This window comes from Numenius arquata, chromosome 4 (assembly GCF_964106895.1).
Source record: "Numenius arquata chromosome 4, bNumArq3.hap1.1, whole genome shotgun sequence".
NCBI lineage: Eukaryota > Metazoa > Chordata > Aves > Charadriiformes > Scolopacidae > Numenius > Numenius arquata.
Window position 1 is genome coordinate 43,168,159 of NC_133579.1, and position 21,507 is coordinate 43,189,665.

The window sequence follows — 21,507 nt, forward strand, 5'->3', positions numbered from 1 at the left end:
AAAGAGAAAAGTTGAGGGGGAAATAATAGACACAAGACCAGATCTGACTTACACAGCATATCGGGTCCAATCCTCTGCTATAAAACTTAACACTCGTTCAAATGGTGTGCTTTTAGCTGAGAAAGCAGCACATAGAAATCCAAATTAATTACAGGGAGTGTAAATAGAAGACATAAAATATTCATCATTTTCACATTTGGGAGGGTTGTACTTTAGGAATATGCAGTTAGATTGATATATTTGGATTACCTACTGTATGCATCCAATCCCAGTTACACAGTAGGGCTTCTTTGTGCATGTTGTTTGTCTGTTAGCATGAGCTGGTGCATGGATCTTGTATGCAAGTAATTGATGTCGATGGAACATGAACTTTCACCACAGTAGGATGATTCCTTCCATCTGAAAGATTTACCTAATCATTAAAGCATGTCTTATTTCTAATGGCCAAAACCTGCATTGTTCTAGCCTTAGTTTTCACTCAGTTCACTAATCCAGCCAAGGATGTATTTGGCAAAGAGGTTCTCATTTCCCTCGTGCAATGACTCAGGCCATTAGCGCATATCCAGATAGCTGGCATTAGATAGAAAGAATCTCTTGCCTGTGTTAGACAATTACTTCGTCCCTCAAATATCTTACTGCCCTTGCTGCAGGTAGGGTAGAGCTTCCTCTAAGCCTGACAGCAGGACGTGCAAGGCAGCAGCCATCTTCACACATACTTAACTACGTTCTGCATGTATATGCAGAAATATAAATGTAAATTTGTGTGAAAGAGGCTCTGACGATGAAGTTGTGGTGTATTATCACAGAGACTTTCTGGAATACTTTCCTCCAGCAGAGAAGCTTTTGCCGTCATTTTAAAGGAAGTTGCCTAGAAACCATATACTTTTTTCACACTATGTCACCTGTGCTAGTTAAAGCACCATGTTTGTATGTGTACAGGGCGAGATATAGATGTGCTATGATGAAAGGGTTGACCTTTTCATGTTATCTCAAATGTTCATGTTTTATCTGACGTGACATTATTCCCATATATTGTGTATGTGTGTGTGTGTACAGTGAAGGAACAGAATATAGGAGTTCTCCGAATGTGGATTATTTGATGGGAGATGAATCCTTTCGTTTTTCACTAGAGAAATTTTGTGCCTCAATTTCTCTGAGAAAGGAATGCTAATGCATCTGCTTGAAAACCTCCCATTTGGCACATGATAGTGAATTTCCTAATAATTGCCAAATCATTTTAATTACTAACAATTTACCAAGATTATTACTAATAATGTTGTTAACGGCAAAAGTATTGGTTGAGACAGTTGGCGGAAAAGCTGGCTTAGGCTGAAAGATTGCTTCTTTCCCCTGCCTTCATTTAAAGTAGAGTAAGTTTCCAAGCTGGTAATTTGTGCAGAAATTGTAGTTTCAGAAATTCCACAGAAACAGATTTGGTAGAGCAAGCAATTGATTTTGTTCTCAGCGCTGTCACGTATTTCTCTCTGGTCCTATTTTTTTTTTTTTTCAGTATAGCTGGAAACTTTAGGTTTAACCGCATTTTTTTTCAATAAAGCCACGTCTAAGAGCTCAGAACTAGAAGAGCCTCCCTGCCATCTGAGATTATTTCTGTGCAGCCCAGACTGCAAAATGTAACGAGATTCCTGGGTGGCTACTGCAGCCTTAATACATCTTCCTGATTCCAAAACCCTTGTGGTTGTTTCCAAATTAATACCAACTCCAACTCTTTCTCTTACCTTATGTGCCAAGAGGAGTTACAGGATGCTGGAGCTCACAGTAAATAAAGAATGAGTTTCTGAGACAAAGTCAATGCCAAATCCTTGATGCTGGTAATCAGCCCAGCTGAGTGATGTGAGTGAGTAGTAACAGATGCTCAACCCCATGAGCAAACAAAAATTCTACGTGTTTTACATCATTCAAGCAAAGTGAAATTGGGGTATTGAAAGTGCATCAAATGTCAAATAATTACAGTTTAGTCATGCTTGATATTAATTACCTCCTTTCAACTGCATCATGAGCAGATCTCCTCATTGGCCTCCGAAGAGCTGCAGAGTTTTAGGAATGCAGAACTGTCCTTGCAGAAGGCAAAAGACCCTCAGGAAAAGCAGCTTTGTATTCCGCCTGCCCCTGCCCAGCCGCCACCACCACCTCCCACTCAGCTGTCAGTGGCAGCTCCTAAATCCTCTGCCACAGCTACAGGTAACCCTGGGGATGCGAGGCAAGCCCTAATGGAGGCCATTCGCTCTGGTGCTGGAGCAGCAAAGTTAAAAAAGGTAAATGTATTTTTTTATTTTATTGTGGATGAAACAACCTAGGCTTGCTGTGCTTTGAGGCCCACTTATAAGCTGGTCTAACCACACATTTCTTTCTTCCATCAGAAGAAGGTACATGCACTGTTTTCTCTAATTGAATCAAAGATCAGGAGTATATTTCAAACCTTTGAACAGCTATTAAAACATACTATTAAGACTAAAATATGCCTGTGTATGTATGCAACCATATGAATAGTCAATACTTTTTTTTTTAAAGAGCACATCAATAGCATGAATGTCATTTCAGAAAAGATTTTCATGCCCTTTTCATTCTTGTGAATCTGAGATAATACTGAATGTCCTTTAGATACCGTGAATCTAAGAAAAATCAGATATGAGACCCTGAAGCAAATTTAGAGATAAATATTCTCTCCTACGTTCAGTAGTGTGTCCTAGACCTTCATTCCCAACACTCACACCTTGATTGCGCGTGCTGAGAGCTGTCAGTAAAACCGTGGGGTCATTTTAATGTCTGTCTGAACTTTATTAATTGGATGATGTGTATTTCGCTTCTGTGGTCAGCTATGAGTCAGTCAGCTCCCAGATGGCTTAATGCTTAATTGCCCAGGTGTGATCTTTGGAGTAAGTTCACTTATCTCTTCAATCAAAATTTGTTCTTCCTAACCTTGAGTTAGGAAAAACCTTCATTTCTTGGTGAAGAGAAGCAGATCAGTTTCCTTAGTGGAGTCATCCCAATATTATAATGCAGTATCCAAGAATAGACTTTCATCCAAGGACTTCAGGTAATGTACAAAAGCAGATGTAGTTTTCCCAACACATGATTTAGCTGATGCCAACCATAAATGTGTAAATAGGCTGTAACCTTGCTTACTTATCCTCTTTAAAGTAATTCAAAAAATTACAGTCAAATTTTAAGATTAAAAAGTAGCCCAAAAAATCTTGTTTCTGGTAAAACAGAAATTGCACAGAATCGTACAAATGGCACAAACAAATCAGTGTTTCAGGGAATGTTACATCAGCATGCAAAGAGAAATTTGGATGTGCAGCGATTTTGGATGTGAAAAATTACATCTATATTATGCATACTCTTATGAGGAGTGGCTGAGGTCACTTGGCTTGTTCAGCTTAGAGAGGGTGAGGGCTGACCTCACTGTAGTCTACAGCTTCCTCAAGGAGGGCAGCAGAGGAGGTGCTGATCTCCTCTTTCTGGTGGCCAGCGATAGGACACAAGGAAATGGAATGAAGCTGTATCTGGGGGAGTTCAGATTGCACATTAGGAAAAGGTTTTCACTGAGAGGGTGGTCAGTCACTGGAACAGGCTCCCCAGGGAAGTGGTCACTGCACCAAGCCTGTCAGAGTTCAGGGAGCATCTGGATAATGCTTAGTCATATGGTTTAGTTTTAGGTAGTCCTGTGAGGAGCAGGGAGTTGGACTCATTTATCCTTATGGGTCTCTTCCAATTTAAGATATTCTGTGATTCTAAGACTACAAATTATGAAGAAATAATTGTCCAGATCAGGCCTTCATTTCCCCACTCCACCATTTTACAGAAAAAACGGGATTTGGACATTCAAGAATACTTCATGCAGTTGTTTTCTAGATCTTTCCAAATTCCCTGTTCTTCCAACTTCCATAGCTCTACTCATTAAAACAAGTCTTTATCTTTGGGGATTTATTTCAAAACGGTTGAATAGTCACTGCAGGCCATGAAAGCAACTTGGATATACTGATGTATTCTGGTAAATGCTGTGCCTCTCTTCTCTCCTTTTCAAGACAGAGTAATTTTGGGGAGTTTTGACATTGAAATGAGAAAAGAATACATCTCTTATTATAGGTCTTTTATGACAATAAAGAGAGAACAGTGTTTTGTCCAAGACAGAGTAGGATTTTCGTATTACTGTGCTATCCTTTCAGATATTGGATATGCAAGCTAAGTCTTGTATATGCCAAAGACATCATATCACTGACTTCTGAGATCTTATGCCCTTGATATCTGATAAAAGTAAAAATGTTGACTGATTTCTCAAAGACTTTCTATCTAGTATGTATTAATATATCTTCTAGTTTGCTGCATTAAATGAGAGCTGGATTCTGGTCCTTCCCTGCAGCTGGACAACTTGTGACAGCAGAATTTGAATCTGTAAAGGAAAATACATGATAGTTGCGTATCAGGGTTTTCTTCCTTTACAGCTGAAGAATGTCTCCAAGGAACACTGAGATTTTTGGAGGCAGTGGCTGGCAGGTGGTTTTGTGCTAGAGCTGAAGCAAACATTTTTCTTTATTTTGCCTCCTCTGTCAAAGATCTATGATGTCGTGATTTGGAGATGTGAGCACAGAGCCATTTTTGGCTTTGCTTTCTAGAAGATGTTGGTTGCAGCAACTAGACAGCAGACTAGGTAGTTCAGTTCAGTAATTGCATCTCTTTCTTTTCTATTGTCTTCTCAAAGTTTTCTGGGACAAGGGCTTCTGATGGTGAAGTCATTGATGTAGCTAACATTGTGTGGAACTGGAAAGAATCTGCATTGCTTAGTTATGTAGGACTCCGTTTGTGCTTATTTATGAGGGGTTATTTGCAATGGAAGTAGATCAAACGGGACTGTCAGGGGAACGAAACATAAAAAGCAACCAATTGCCTAGATAAGGAACATCCCAACAAACATTTGAGCTCTATTAATATCTGAGAAAAGGCAACTCCTCCATTCCACCCCTGATTACACAGCTGTTTGCTGAAGTCATGAACTTTAAGGTTAAAAGATCCACCGTGCAGGAAGGGAGGAGAGAAATTGCTGCAGGTTGACCTCGCCTTGCTGAGAGTCAGGGTCTGCACCACACGGGCTGTAATTGGGTCAGCCAAAAAAAACCAGAGCAAAAATAGGTAGTTGAGGGAAATGCCAAGTATAGGTAAGACAGTATGCACATAGGTCTCCTGGCTGTTCTTTAATCCATTTCTTGGAGTACTGTGCCTGTTTTGGCAAATAAATCATACTTTGTTTTGAAGAAACAGCTTCTGTTTCATTGCACACGGTTGCTGTCCACAGGCTACTGAAGGAAGATTCTTGTGGGTGCCAAGCCCAGTTGGGCCTGCTCAGTAAAATGGTTCATCCCCGCTGCAATGCAGTTCAGAGACCTGCCAGAAAGTGGTTAGACTACAGATCCTACCCAAAGGAGACGGAGACATGTTACTGGAAAGGGATGAACCTACCCAACTGGAAAAGACCTGACCATGTGCAAGAAGTAACCTTTTTTCTTCAGTTTTCAAAATGGTCTGTCCAGGAACCTGGCAGCAGTTTAACACATCCAGAGTATAACAGCAAGTCAGGGAGATGCCATCAAGTAAAGCCACCAACCAGTGACCTAGTGCCTTTGGTGGTGATTAATTGACTCAATAAATGAGTATGTCTCACTAGCGGGGAGCCTGCTTCCCAGCCATGCAGTCTGCCTCTTGTATGAAGGAGAATCAGTTGATCTAGAAAATAAGCAGCTGATCTGAGACCAAATTTTGGCTAATTCTGGTGAGTGAAACTCAGAGCTGTACCATTTGAGCTTCTGGTGTTAAAAGTGAACCAGTGTTTTCCTTAAATTCTATCAAGCAACTTTTGTCGCAATTTCACATAACTTTTTATTTCTATCACAGAAAATGCAAAATAACCTAGCTAGATTTCACAAATTCTTTATATCATTGTGTGTGTATTTTTGTGTCTGCGTAACTTGCCTTGGGATTTACTATGATTATCTGTGGAAAAAACCGTAACTACGCATGCAAATAACCCATTAGATGTCTAGCTGTAGGTATAGTTGCAGCACAAGCCCATGCAGGATTGAAAATCTTACCCAACAAAGAGAAGTTATAAAAATTGCCTTTGCTTATATGCCATCTGCTCATCTTAGGTAGAGTTGTACCCAGGGATTTGGTAGAAATATTGCAGGGGAATGTGCCTGCACAAGGTGGGGAGGGCAAGTTGTATATCTGAAGAACAGGCTTTTGCTCATGGTAAAATGGTTTCTTTAGACCACTTTAATGCTATATGCAAGAGAGATTCTACAGATTTCACTTGTTTTCCAATAAAGATTGGAGCTGTATCTAAAGCAGCCCTTTCTATTTACTTGCTGCAATTTAAAAAATTAATTTGGCTCTATCACAGTATCCACAAGCCTTCATGCCGGTGTTCAGCATCAGCATTTAGTCACATGAACTCTTGATACATGCAGTATATCATTCTCTTGGCAATCAAAGGAGCCAGGTAAGGCAATTACTGCACCCATTACAATGAGTCCCCGGTGTATGCTAGGATAATTTGAAGTCAGTTGCCAACAACTAGTGCATCGATCTGAATTATGGCATGTTGAGTGTCTTCAGGGAAGCATGGCCTAGTTCCATACCTTTATGTCAAGCAGTGGACTATTCTTTTCACATAATCAGAGATATATAATTGTGAATGAAGAAATACTCTTTCTTATTGTCAGTGTCCGTGGGTGCAATGAAAGAGATTATAGACTCAAAGCCACAGTTGATGTTGGTGTTCGTATGCTGGAATGGGGCAGGAGGCCCTACTAAAAGGTTGGCCGAGCTTGATATACAGGTAGTCAAATGCGCCTATAGAGTGATTCTAGTTCCCATGCACAGTGAGAGGCAGTCATTTGCATGCTGTTACTCTATTTGAATTGAAATATAAAATTTAATTTGAACTCTTCACCTCACTAATAATTTGTACCGTGACCTATTTTTTTCCCCAGTAATAAAGCTTCTGCCATGGATACTAAGGCCAAAAAGGAAGGTTTAAACTTGATCAAATACATTATTCCTGTTTAGCTTTTGTGGTGACCTTAATGTATATCTCTCTGATAGAATCAAAGCTCAGTAACTTTGATTTTGGAAGAGCACCCTAGCATACACAATTAAGCATATGCTTAGATGACCTGAGGACTAGGAAGGAAGATAAGCATTTGTTTAAGCGTTTTCCTGAATCAAAGCCTTTGGGAGTTTCCTTCATTCAATAAGGAAGCAAAGTAGTCATCAATTGCTTTTTATGACCAGTGACAGCTAACCAATACTGAACAGATTTTGACTGTCGGATATTGCGTACTTGCAGCCTGGATTTCTGTTCATTCCACAAAATGAAGGAAAAAGGAAAAAGACATCACCTATGTTCCAGTAATCATGGAATTGTAACCTTAGTAGCTAAGGATGTATGAGGTGTGGATTTTTCAGGGAAGGGTAACACCTTCCATTAGACCAGCAGCTAGATACAGCTAGAAAAAAGCAGATAAGCTTTAAGTAGTCTCAAGGAGCTGATGAAGAGACCAAGCTTGAAAACAGCCCCACAGGAGAATGTTTGGTTAACAATGTCAACAGTTGGAGGTTTAAAAATATCTTGAATGATCATGTGCTTTTCTTTGTTATAGGTCCCTCTGCTCGTTTGAATCATGTATAAAGAACAGGTAATTAGAAAATCTAACCCCGTATGCACCCATAATCATCATTCAAGGTCTGAAGTGGCAAAAAAACATCAAGAAGTTTAGTTTATTCTCTTGTCTACAAGCCAAAATAAGTTGTAGTTAATTTTCTGTGTGTTCCTGCATAATGGTTCTAAGGGGAAAATATGTTGCTCTGCTGTAAAGCTTCTGTGCCAAGGAATTGTGTTTTGCCTCTGAATATTTAAGGTTGCCAATAAACTATTCTTGTTGGCAGGTTAATAGGAATATAAACACTGTGCAGTCCTGTGTTAATACTTAATTGTGTTTCTGGGCAAAATTAAAAGACTTTGCTAGCTATCTGAAAAGTAATACTCATTTCAAGTTCTTAAAAATATGTAACTATTTCAACTATTTACTTGCTTCTTATTTGATTTGGAAAAGGACTGCAAGCAATTAGGGTGAAAACCAGAATAAAGATCTATAAAAAACAATCACAAGAGAAAAGTTACAGTACCTTATGAAGGACCTAAATTGTCATATGCTGGAGTCATTGGTTTTTAAAATTAGATGAACTTTATATCTCTGGTAGAGCTCTGAGAAAGCAAGCAATCAATAATGAGTGTGAGACAGTGTCTGTTGAAAAGTTACTTATGGGATATGACGTATAGAATGCTAATATGCAGAGATATACTGAACCCTAATAACATTCATGGCACTTTAAAAATACTGAGACACCTTAAAGGATCTCCATTTGCAACAGACTGTGAAGGTTATAAATAAGATTCAGAGTACTACATAGAGGTCCAAGATTCAGAATTCATTCCTGCACTGCGAAATGAAGTGAAGCTGGTTTATATCAGTAATCAAGACTTTTGTCGTCTCTCGTTCAGGTCATGCATAAGTTGGCCCTTTGTGTCCAGTTCGTATGGCTGTTGTATGTTGTCTCACGAGTATTTATAGCAGCATCTTTTTCAAATGTTAACTACTTTGGTAGTTGTTGTTGTACATATTTTGAAAATATTTCGTTAAATTGATTAACTTAAAAAGGACAAATGAAAATGCTTTTTTCACATTTCTTATATTGTAATGAAACTGAAGAAGAGGAAGTTTGTACATTTACATTTTTATAATCACAGACTGGAGTGGTGGCAGATTCTTTTTTTTTTGAGCTGAAATTTAAAATGTATAGCTATGTAATGTTGAAAGCACGAGAATATTTAGCCATCTGCGTTTAATGTGACTATATATTATATATTGTAAAATATTGATGTCTGTTAGTGCCACAAATAAAAACAAAATCAAAACCTGTCATGGCTTGAAAGACTTTTTTTTTTTAAGCAAACCAGTATGCTGTGTTTGATGTCTCAGATCTAATATAAAATGTCTCAAGCCAGGAAAGGACTCACAACTAATAATCTAGGAACACAGTAGAAATCACCAACTAGAATCAAGATGTCAGGGTAATGTACATTTTGATAATAATGCAGTAGTGATAACGATCCATTTCCTCATCAAGGAAGCTAATATATTCAGAATTAAGTTGCTCTGTCACACCCTAGGATAAATAAGATCACCTTTGTTGACTAGTAAGCCTTCTTTTGCCTTAAAAATCTTCTCAGTATGCTTTAGATAGAAATATTAACATGTTAAAAATGATATTGCAGGAAAGAATTCAGTCACTCATAAGCTTGAATGCTGTAGATAGTCCCACCAGCAGCAAATAAAAGTTTCCCTGGTTAGACATGACAATTCAGTGCATGCAGTTCTCCTTCTTCTTGTTCTTACTGTTGCCTGAAGGCCCTGGGTCTATAGCCCCTCCTTAGTATCGCCTCTTCAGTGCAGTAAATTGTATGGGTACATACTTTTCAATGTAAGGGATCCAGAGCTGGATTCTGGGATAATAAGATTCTCCAGGCTTTCCAATGCGAAGGGTCTGGGTCTGGGTGCTGGCACTGCATAGAACTAAAGTTTATAAAAGAGTAATTAATGGATGAACTTCTGAGTATCAAATTCCCATGGGTAAAAAACTGTAAGGTTAAGAACAGCTGCAAGATGAGTTGTCACCTTCACTGTGACAGCAAAAAAATTACAAAAAATACTGCTGGCTTAGTCACAGCTCTAGCTAAAAACAGAGAGGGAGTTCAGCTGTCTACAGCAGGAAGCTAGACTGGGTGTTCATTCCCTTCTCTTGTTGATGGGAGGTGTGTATGCTGTTACGTTGTCATCCAGGTGCTGTTGAATTGCTGGTAGCAGTTTAATTTAACCCTAAAGGAATGGAACTTTTAATATAAACCCATTTAGAATGAAGTCTAGTTATAGGTATGACCTTCCATGTAATAACTTTCTATTAATGCTTTTAGCTGTCTTCATTTGGGAAGTAAACACGCGTCAGTGTTTTAGTGCATATTAGGCAAGTGCTTTTGAAGCTCTTCACCCCCTCTTCATCCACTCTTCTACCACACTTCAGGACTAGGGAACTGGGTTCCTACCGGATGAAACGAATTCAGGAGATGTGCTCCAGCACAAATTGGCAGTCAGTTGGTGGAAGAGGCTGGAGCTCATCCTAAGTTAAAAGAAAAACCCTCAAATGTGTCTGGTGTCCTCAGCACCAAGTATTTTGATCTATATATCTGCTCTTATTGGTCCACACTGTTAGCTAGTACAGACACAGCCTGTGTCTAGAGGTATACATGCCACCTAGGTTAGTCCCTGACATGTCCTTTCATGGCACTTGTAGCTGGACAATCTGCAGGCTGGTGTCTTTTTTGAAGAACTGGAAGAAGGACAGTGAGCTCCCCTTGTCCCTAGTCTATCTCTCAGCCTACATTTTCCCCACATGCTTGTATCTCAGTTCAGCCGGAGGAGTCTTATATATACCCAATTCATCTGGTCCTTTATATTGTCTTTTTGAGTAAGATAATTGAAATGAGGTGGAAAATGGTATCACCAGGCAAACTGAATGGAGAATTCGGATTTGGTATCTGTATTCCTTGTGCAGGTATAAATCAATGTTCAGAGCTTAGAGAAATCTAGTATCATGTCTCAAAATTGGTATGTCTCCCTCCCCTTTTTTACATGTTTTTATTAACTTTTTTTTTTTACTGAGCTCGGAATATTACTCAACCATAAAGCCAGCATTAAATCGCTCTGACTAGATATTTAATTTTAAATAATATTGGCTGTCTACATGAGCTATTTGACTTACAGGACTTCGTTATAGATTCTTTTTCCTTGTACGGACAGCCTGCTAATGCTGGTCGTGCAAAGTATTAGGCCAAAACACCTTTTGACATGCCCATCAATCTACAGAGTTTCCAACACGGCAGGATTCAACTTCCCCAGTTCATACAAGTGATTTGCACAATTTGTGCTCCATTTACCACACCCAGAAATTGGCACTTTGTCGGTATGTAGGAAAATGGAAGAGATGGAGAGATGCATTTGCGAAACAATGGAAAAAGCCACCCCGAAATAGTTTGTGATATTTTCCCTCTAACACCTCCAGAAAAGAAAGAAGCAATTCTGGTTTTCGGTGCTCCTTAGCATGGTCTAATTCAAACGCAAAAATCTGCACAAATCTTGATTTAAGTCAGTTTGTCTGAATGAAACATTCATAAATTGGTTTTTCTTGGTGCAATATGGGAAATAATTGTCTTCTACAACAGTTAATTAGCAACTTTTACATATTTAGAGTATTTATTTGTCCGTATTTCTCTACTCATCTCTAATCCTTTGTTGAGTTAGATCTGCATTATGTATATCAATGTGCTTTGCCTCTGAGACTTATGTTAAGATTTATAAGAGTATTCCTATTCTTACTCCTTTTGTTGCTCTTGAGCACACACAATAAAATATGCTATACCCTTGCTATAGCTGCCATAATGGTTGCATTTCCCCACTTGCAGAAAATGACAGTTGCAATGTCAGAGTTCCTTTTTTTGAAGACAAAATGAAACAAAGATTTTTCAGTGACGTTCACCTGGATTTGGTACAACATTGTTCCAATCTGCTTTGCCTTTTTTTTCTTTTTTTTTTTTTGCTGAGTAGGGTGTGGAGTTTGATTCATTGCTGATGTCTTCATTTGGCTGGAGAAAGTTTCCGTGTAGTTGAATTCCCAGGGTTGTTCATCAAAGTATGCTAAGATGGATGAACCCTTCTTAGAGCGAAAAGGTACCTTTTTTTTGGTTGTTATTGTTACTAAATATTATTAAGTATTTGTTAAACAAATATAGTTTTGTTAAGTATTAACAGGCTACATGATGCTGTACCAGATGTAAGTCACACTCTCCTGTGTTTGTCTACCAATTTGAGGATTTTTTGTTCTAGTGTAAACAGTTTTCTGATTTCTTGCAATGTTGAAGGTTCTTTAAAAAGACAGATAGAACTACTTAACAGGAATATTGTATGTTTTTCACACTTAAGGAGTTTAAGAACAAGCTGACTTCCATTGTTACTTCCCATCACTCACTCCACATGTAGGGGAGTGCATGCACACACACGGAGTCTCCTTCGTTGTTTCAGGAAGTCAAGAGCAGATAAAAGCATCTTTACCACAGGATCCTTTTCCATTTTTAACAGTAGCTTTTCTTGTCCTGTAAAATAGGAACTTTCAGAAAGTCAGGGACTAAGTTTTGATGCAGTCACTGCTGGAAGCAGTGTCAAATCCAGCTCCAGATAATGCTGTCTTCAGCCAATTTATTTTCCTTTTGCTTTTTTTCTTGTTCATTTTTTTGTCTGTAGACTGATAAAACCATGTACATGCCATGTCTCTTTTCTGAGGTCGCTATTGTGCTCGAAGCCCTAAAAGTTTCCCCCTGAACAAAGCGTAGTGTTGTTGCAGTTGAACATCGGACTGAAAGAGGACATTATTCATGCACAAACACCACTGTGCAGTTGTCAATTCAGGAGCTGAAAAAGGAAACCTTATTGAAAGAACAAGACTGTGGAACATCAGTGCCTTCTGCATCGTAACCTGTGTTTACTGCAATAGGAACAAAGCAAACACAGTGCAAATACGCACGGGTTTCCTTTGTCTCGTTTCATGCATTCAACAGAGGAGTTTCTGTCAGAAGCGCTGGGATCAGCCCCTCGTAGTGCTTGGCACGGGGAAGCGGGTCACAACTTGAGGGTTCTGGTTTGGATGGCACCACTGGTTGTGACACTGTTTTGGTGGTTTGGGTTTTTTTTGCCTTGCGATAAACCAAACTGTGGTTTGATTTAGCCAGTACTCGAGGTGGCAAAGTGAGTGCTTCCACTGTGGCGATGAGCAAAGGCTCTGCAGGTGAGTAGCAGTTGAGGTGGAGAGTGATTTGTGATTCAGCCTTTGTGCAACTACGGTACCCAGATCCCGGGAGCCAGTAGCCCGTGCAGTTTCATCTCCTTCTTAAGCCTTAGGTAATGGTAAAAGGAGAGGGAAATGGACACATCTGCCTTCTGACAAAACCTAGAAATCAGGCACATGTAACCCGAAGAGCTGCAGCCCTCCCTTCCACAGCAACGCCTAACAGTGCAAACGACATATAGGAGGCACCTCAGTAAGCACAGGTCCACCAAAACTGAATACATCTGGATCTTGGAAGTCACCAAAGAGATCCTGAGACAAGAAGTAAGTCTGCATGTTCAGTTAATGTGCTCAAGACTAGACTCAGCTGTCCCCACTGTAGATCCTTCGCTGATTAAATCCAACCCTCAGTCCTTCAGCCAGGCTTGGTGGTGGGTGTACCTGGCGTGTTCCCTAATGAGCCAACACTGAGCACGGAGCAGTGGTTTGGCTGCCTGCACGGTGCGTGTCTCCTCATTCATTAGCCTCACTGCTAATGTTCCAAACTTTCCAGCTTATGGAAGGAGCCGTCAGAGGCAATTTGCAGATAGCCAGTGGTACAGAAGTGCAAAGAGTTCTATATTTATGTGTTGATGAATAATTTAGCAACAATTCTGTGTTATGTAAAATTACTGCTTTACTGCTGCTGGGGCCAGTGTTTGTACAAAGTGTTCTTCTGAGCCCAGTTATACAAGTTAAAGCTTGCTAGTTTTATCCTATGCATCTGTCATTAGAGAGAATTTTTCCAGGTTCAAGCTGGGAATCACAGCAGGTCTTTCATTCCAGGAGAGGGCCATTCCCCTTCCTCATTCTCATTTATAGTCCTGATCATTCTACCTATTTTCCAAATAGTCAATTTTTCACTAGGTTGCATATATCAATTACTGCTGGGTTTTTCCACAGAGAAGGATGCTGTGTAATGTTTTTCCATAAAAATGCCATGGAAATCATCCATCCTCATAATGTTTGCTTTAAGGAGCAAGCTAAGACACCATTTCCATGCAGAGCGGCCACAGGTTTCATCCCCTACCCTGTGGCTGAAGCCTGTGAGCTTACTCATTCAGCGACCACAGAGTATGGGCAGATTTAGATATATCTTGTTTTGGTTTCAGGTTGGAAGTTGTTCCTATGAGATTCTACCTCTTCTGTGCTCAGAGAGGGATTAGAAGATTAGGGAATGAAAACGAAGAGCAATATTATTGCCACCCAAAAGCACACTTGTAAGGATAAAATGAGATTGAAAAGCTGCGGTAATTCAACACCAGGACACGTCCAGAAATGGAGAAACTCACAGGTTTCCTTAGGACTCTGCATCTCAGCTACTGTTTCTGCCGTATTCTACAAGTGTTGCCAAGAGATGCTTAGTTGAAAATGCAAATATGTTCAAGGCTGAAGGATCAAAGAGCAATTAAATTAAAAACTGCTGACAGGTCAATCTTAATAGTCATTTCCATGCTGAAATAAGTCAATAAATCTTAGCTGGCAATAAATCTTACCACATAAAGGTGGGCTTGCATAACAGGAAAATGTAGTAAAATATAGCAATATATTTTATGCAAATGCTTTTTAAAAGTAATGAGTAGCATGTTTTATTCATCTTGTCCTGGCATCAAAGCGGTCAAGAAGACCTTGGACTTCTGGAATGGGTTAATCCTTTGCAGCAGCAGTATGCTGAGCAGGCAGAACATCTTCTATTTATATTACTATTTACTTATATTTGTAAATACAAGCCTTAATTGAGCTCCTGAGCCCTGCTGTGTTCAGTACTGTACAAACACAACGTGAGTGACTGTCCCTGCCCCAAAGACCTTTACAAATGAGAAAAGTCAGAAGAAGAAGAGGTTGGGAGCAAAGCAGTCAGGTGACTTGCCTGAGGTCACCCAAGATGTTCGTGGTGGAGGCAAAACTGGAGCTCGGGACTCCTGTGTCATATTTTGGCCCTGTTCTCCAAGTCATGCAGCTTCCTGGCCTATATACCCAATACAGTAAGTATGAATCAAATAAGAAACAAACTCAACCTCTCATGGTATAGTTCAAGCTTCAGAGATACAGGGAAAGCAGCTGCTCTGCTGACTTTCATACCAGACACCTCAATGTACCCTTGCGTTTTTATTTATTCTTCCAAAAGTATGAAATATTAGATAATATTCCTACAAACTTCTATCTATAACTAGACATGTCTCCAAACAACACATAATACAAGAGGGAGCTGGGATACAGCTGCTAGATTTAAAACAGATTTTCTGCATGGTAAAAGTTCCCTGGTTGTTAACTAGCTTATATCTCCGTTACAGCTTCCTGCCCACCTGTAGCCATGCTCCCTGCTACCCCCAGGGGAAGACCTGAGAGGAAAACGTTCCTGATATTGCCGCTTCACCAGCGCCCCAGCGCTTTAACAAGGATCTTTCTATTAGACCCTGTATAAACACAGGACGGCAGCCCGGGCAGGCAGCTCCGGGTGGAGGGAGCACGGATCATTTTAAATCATTTGCACATTCTAAATCATCTGGGCACGATCTGCGAAAAAGTAGATCTTGTGTTACATACTGTGCCTGGGAGGCAACGGAGACTATTTCAGGCTAATAAAATTCCCGACAAGTGACCCAGCACAGGAGAAGTCCTGTTCTCAAGGAAAAGCTTTACATCAGCACCGGCTCACAACTTGCCATTCTTTTCACAGTAGAAAGACTGGGGATTTTAATCCCAATTCTAAAACAAGTCAAAACTTGGTAAGCGCAGTAATTGCACAAGCAAAGAAAGGGCTTGGGGACAGCCTGTACTTTTTTCCCCACCTCCCCCCTTTTTTTTCTTTTTTTATTGCATTGAATCAGAAGAGCTGTTCTTAGGTTTGTGTGGTCTCCGGCAAGATGCAGTACCTCACTTCCAGAGTGTTTTTCCTGGCGCTAACAGACCGCACAGAGCCCAACCCAGGGTAATAACGTGCTGCATGTTCCCAAAACTGGGAACAAAAGGTGAGGATTTCTTGTTTTCCTCGGGATGCTGATCTCGTGCTGCATTACTGAGGGTGCAATATGAATGAGTTTTCAAAACTAATTTCAACCAGGTCCCTTCATGTACCTTTTCCTTTAACCAGAAGAAAGTTTTCCACCATTACCAAAAATGGGAAAAATGCACATTTGCGTCATATGCCCAGGACAGTAGATTATCACCAATAACTAAAGGTGCCATTAGAAAAAAAATAGGTTAATTTTCAGGGGAGGTTTCTCCCAAGAGCAGGTAGTGTTATTCTGCACAGCAGCAAACCAGTGCAGCGCTGGAGTCTGCCAGTGAAGTATCAGATGGAAGGCGTAAACTTGATTTTGTAAGAAATAGTTCCCAGATCTGGCTGACCTGTGCCTAGTAGCAGATTTTATTTTTAAGTGTGTGAGGCAGAATTATCGGAGATGAAGAATCATGAGTCAGACCCACAAAATCATGAGACCGGTCTCCAGCATGATGAGGGTTGCATTTTATTTTTTTTTTCCGTTTTTAAGGGAACAGCTTCTGCCGTGTGGTTTGGATCTGCCTGATTTCTGAAGCTCCTTTGTCTGCCCGTGGGGTGTGGGTACGACTGTCAGCGCCGTCCTCTCCCGCCTCGTCCCCCCAGCTGTGCTGCAGGACCGGGCAGGGAAACCCAAACCGGCCCCAGAGGCAGCAGGTCCAGGAGCAGGGATGCTGTATCGGGGCAGCCTCATGAGCACGGCCCCTCGCTCAGGCCCCATCCACACTAGTATCTCCACATGGGGTATTAATTGCTGCTTAAAAGGGAAAAGAACCAAAATAAGAAGGATTAAAATGCAATACTCGAGGGTAGAAAGGCTTTGCAGAGGGATCTGGACAGGCTGGATCAACGGGCCGAGGCCCATGGGATGAGGTTCAACAAGGCCAAGTGCCGGGCCCTGCACTTGGGTCACACCAACCCCATGCAGCGCTACAGGCTTGGGGCAGAGTGCCTGGAGAGCTGCCTGGCAGAAAAGGACCTGGGGGTGTTGGTCGACTGTCGGCTGAACACGAGCCAGCAGTGTGCCCAGGTGGCCAAGAAGGCCCATGGCATCCCAGCCTGTATCAGGAACAGCATGGTGAGTAGGACTCAGGAGGTGATCATCCCCCTGTACTCGGCACTGGTGAGGCCCCACCTTGAGTACTGTGTCCAGTTTTGGGCCCCTCACCACAAAAAAGACATTGAGGTGCTGGAGCGGGTCCAGAGAAGGGCAACAAAGCTGGTGAGGGGTCTGGAGCACAAGTCTTACGAGGAAAGGCTGAGGGAGCTGGGGTTGTTCAGCCTGGAGAAAAGGAGGCTGAGGGGGGACCTTATCACTCTCTACAACTCCCTGAAAGGAGGGTGTAGAGAGGTGGGGGTTGGTCTCTTCTCCCAAGTCGCAGGCAATAGGACAAGGAAATGACCTCAAGTTGTGCCAGGGGAGGTTCAGATTGGATATTAGGAAAAAATTTTACACTGAAAGGGTTATTAAGCATTGGAATGGGCTGCCCAGGGAAGTGATTGAGGCACCATCCCTGGAGGTGTTCAAAAGACGGGTCGACATAGAGCTTAGTGACATGGTTAGTGATGGGGTTTTTTTATCACAGTTAGGCTGATGGTTGGACTAGATGATCTTAAAGGTCCCTTCCAACCTCGACAGTTCTATGATTCTATAATACTCCCTATGAGCACTGTCACCGCGCCAGGAAGCTTCCCTGTCTGTCAAACTACTGAATATTTGACCCACGTTTACCAGTGAGCACTAAAAGGTAGTCCAAGCCAGTACTCAAAATCCAGCCAGATTACTTATTAAGATGGTTTTTATAGTATTGAGGGGGGAAAAAGGAGCCTGTCTGTAAAGCTTTTACTCGGGCCTCATCCCCTCATAGGTTTTGTACTGGTATGATTATTTTCATTAGAGGTGTGATATTTTTTACTGAAATAGATAAACCAATTTAACCACTAGTTGGGGGTCACTGTTGTACTGGCACAAAGATGTTTTATACCAGTGCAGTTTATTCACCTTCTTATATGGAAATAGAAATTTCAGCATAAATAAGCATCTTTATAGTGGTATAGCTGTTTCTACCCTAGGGAAATTATACCAGTTTTACTATACCAGTATAGTTACAATTTTGTGTGTGGTCAAGCCTTTGCAGTGCAGAAAACCCCTCACGGTGAGCAGTGCCTCACTGTGCCAAAAAGCTGCAGAAAGTCAATGAGATTATTCAGGTATTAGTTATTCTACTGGATCAGGCTATCAAAATCTGGAGGAGGAGGAGGGGTGCTTTCGTTTACTTTTGTTGGCTGGTAAAATAGTCTGTGTACCTGGCATTGACTGGCAATGGATTTGCTGGTATCTAGAGGCAGCGGACAGATAATATGAGAGTCAATTTTTTCTAACACATTACAAAAGGAAGAGTTACTCTTACAGTGTCTGCCTAAGTTAGTTTTACCAAAGAAGAATAAAGCTTTGGTAGCAGCTTGGGTGTCACAGAGTATCTTTCTGTTTTGGAAATGAGCATCCTTCCCTTGCTCCCACATGGGTATCTCCAAATTGCCCCAGCACCATGTACAAGCAGCAAGCTATTATCTCGTGAAAGAATAGCCTATTCACTTGTCATCGCTCATAGACAGTACGTGCTAAGTAAAAGAAGGAGAAATACAACTTTTAAGGGCAGTCAGCAGTTATACAAAGCTTTTCACCTTAAAATGCCTAGCAAACTCTGGTTATATTTAAACTCATGTCACTAGAGTATGTATGTGCGAGTCTATCTGTGTGGGTGCTCTGTCCTTTTTCCTATGCTCTACATAAGCATCCAAGGAAGATAGATAACACTCAGCAGGTCAGTGTATGTAACAGAAAAATGAGTGAACTGTGCATAGCAGTGGTTGGAATACAGTGGAGCTCCTGCCCTCAGGGCTCCTGTGGGAGGAGAGGGAAGGACATTGTCTCACAGCCTCTACTTGCACTAAAAAATGGAGCTAGCCATGTCATTTATGTGCTAAGAAGGTAACTTGAAGAATGGGGTAGAAATGACTTTTAAATACCTGCTGACAGTATGATTACTTACAGTATTATTGATAGAGTATGCAAGTTGGTGACCCAAGTCCTTTCCCGCTATATACAAATTCAGAGTTTTCCTCTCTTTGCCTTTAATAATTTAGAGGTCGTTTTGGTAGTGTGAAAAAAAAGAGATTAATTTACCTGCTGTCCTGATGGCCATTATGAGAAAATCACAAAGTCAGAGCAGTGTCTTGATTTTTATGACTGAAGTCTTCTGCAGACATGAGCCTATTATTCAATTGCAGAGCTCTGTGGCCCTTGAAGCCGAGTTGCAGGGGTGAAGGTCACTGCTTTGCCAGTAACCACATTGCCATTACATGAAGTTTTAATCAGCAAATACTGGGCAAATATAGCTCTGGTACTGTACTGTTAAATATAATGACATTTGCCCCACAGATGACTGTGGGTCCTTGTGGTTAAATCAGCTCTGCCTATTTACCTTTCAGCTGCAGCTTAAACACACGAAATGTGCCGTAATCCAGCTTTTCCCACATCAGAGGCCTGAAGAAACCGCTTTCCTGTAGCATTGCATAAAAAGAGGTAACGTTTCTTCATTTGCCTCACATATCAAAATTCAAGGCAATCAGTCATTCATTCTACATCATAAATAATACATGTACCCAACCAAACACAAAAGGCTGTAGTTCTGTCTGCTTTCCCTCCACACTTTAATAAGATCATCTGAATTTCAAGATGAAATGTGCAGTCTCATATTTAAATCATTAGGTCCCTGTGTGGTATTTCATCTCATTTTTGCAAGGTCAGGGTAGGCAATATGGTCAAAGAAAGAAAGAAAGATAAATACTTTATCAGCAGAACAAATGTAACTGGTTCATGTTGAAGAGGAAATAGGTTACCCATAGAGGGTGAAGACGTGCCGGAGATTTGCAAGGGAGCTGTAAATCAGTGGTTTCAGACCAGGGTGGGGTGCACCTCCCCTGTGGTACAGTGTCCCGCAGTAATGAGCCCTCAGCGCCTCTGATGGCCCTTTCCTGGATTTCAGTGTGTTTTGCTGAAAGGGTAGCAGTCCGACTTCCAAAATGCATGTGGCAATTTTTGGGAAACTGGAACAGTCACCCAAAGGAAACAAAATTTCACAATCTCAGTATGTGGCCGGGATCTAAAACCTCCTGGTTTCTGAGCAGTTTCTGGCCATGATTCCCTCTTTGGAACAGAGGATGGTCCTGAGACATTTTTGCCTCCTCACAGACTTCCTCTGTGACCCTGGGCAAGTCACTTCATTCTTGCATACCCCAGTTTCCAGTCCTTTGTTTGCACAGGATATCCCCTCCGCTGGCCTTCCCTGTCCCGACTGCTTCAAAAGAAACCTGGTAGAGGAGGCATCTGGAGTGCTGTGGATTTGTTAAGCACCGGGGAGATCCAAGTCCTGGGGAGCACTTGGGATACTCCTAACATATCGCTATTATAATAAGACAATTCATTTAACCCATCTATGCTAGTTTCCCTGGATGTGAAACTGCAGATATTTACGGTGGGTTGCTGACTCATAAAGGTGTTGTGGGTCATGTTTGTGAGGCACTTTGCTGATTAAAGGTGCTAAGTTGTCTTTACTGCCAGAAGATCTCAGCAAGTGGTTGTATAAATCCACTGGGCACAGGAGTATCTTAAGTAAATGCTACAACTCTTATTAGCTTTAGCACAAGCAGGAGCAGGACCTCAATCATAAGCAGCTTCCAAAAAAGTGAGACAAAAATTTGGCAGGCAAAGTACAATATATTCTCATGTCATCTTTATATAACCATTTAGCCAAAAAGACAAGGTCACCTATAAATCCAGATAGGCCAGACAACTGAACTCTAAAGCTAGTTTACAGAAAAGGTTTCCAAAGCTCACGTGGTCTTGTATGATATTAAAAATGGATAAAAATGTAACCTTGGGTAATACCAGGACCGCTCTCAGCAGTGACAGTTTAAGCACCGAATAGCTGCAGAAGCACATGATTAAAGCGTGTGGAATGGGTAACACCAGCAGAAGTGTCATGCCTTGCCCCTAGTTACATCCACAGTAAATTCTGCTCAGCTACTTAAGTCTTCTATGATGCCCCAAGCTGGTGTCCCTCTTCTGTGATGCTCCTTATGGGACCTTTCGGGAAGCAGAGAGGAGATCAAAAATAGAGGACCTTTAAGGGGAGCTAATTAGGCTGTGGTGGAGGACTACTGACTGCAATCTCAAGACATCTTTAATCCAAGTAAGCTCGGCCAGTAATAGTCCAGTTTGGGCTAGCTGTATTCTTTGGGACAGGTTGCTTGTCCCACCATTTCAAGCTACTCTAGGCACCCACTGCTGCAGCGCTGAGCTGTGGTACGATGTGCTTCGCTCCCACCATCTCACAGGCAGCCCCATTTCCAGCTGTGATGCTGGAGGCAGGAGCAGACCTCGGCAGCTGGGACGGAGCTCATGGCGTCACTTCTTGGGGAAGAGGTCAGAGATT

At 41.3% G+C, this 21,507-nt stretch overlaps 1 protein-coding gene across 1 annotated transcript in view; it reads left to right on the forward strand.

Annotated features, from left to right (window-relative positions):
- Nucleotides 1-8,972, forward strand: part of COBL (cordon-bleu WH2 repeat protein) — a 159,783-nt gene extending 150,811 nt beyond the window's left edge. The window contains exons 16-17 of the mRNA XM_074146968.1: nt 2,022-2,273; nt 7,677-8,972. Of these exons, the coding sequence (XP_074003069.1) occupies nt 2,022-2,273; nt 7,677-7,694 (270 nt within the window). The 3' untranslated portion in view covers nt 7,695-8,972. The remainder of the gene's footprint in view (nt 1-2,021; nt 2,274-7,676) is intronic.
- The last annotated feature ends 12,535 nt before the right edge of the window (nt 8,973-21,507 follow it).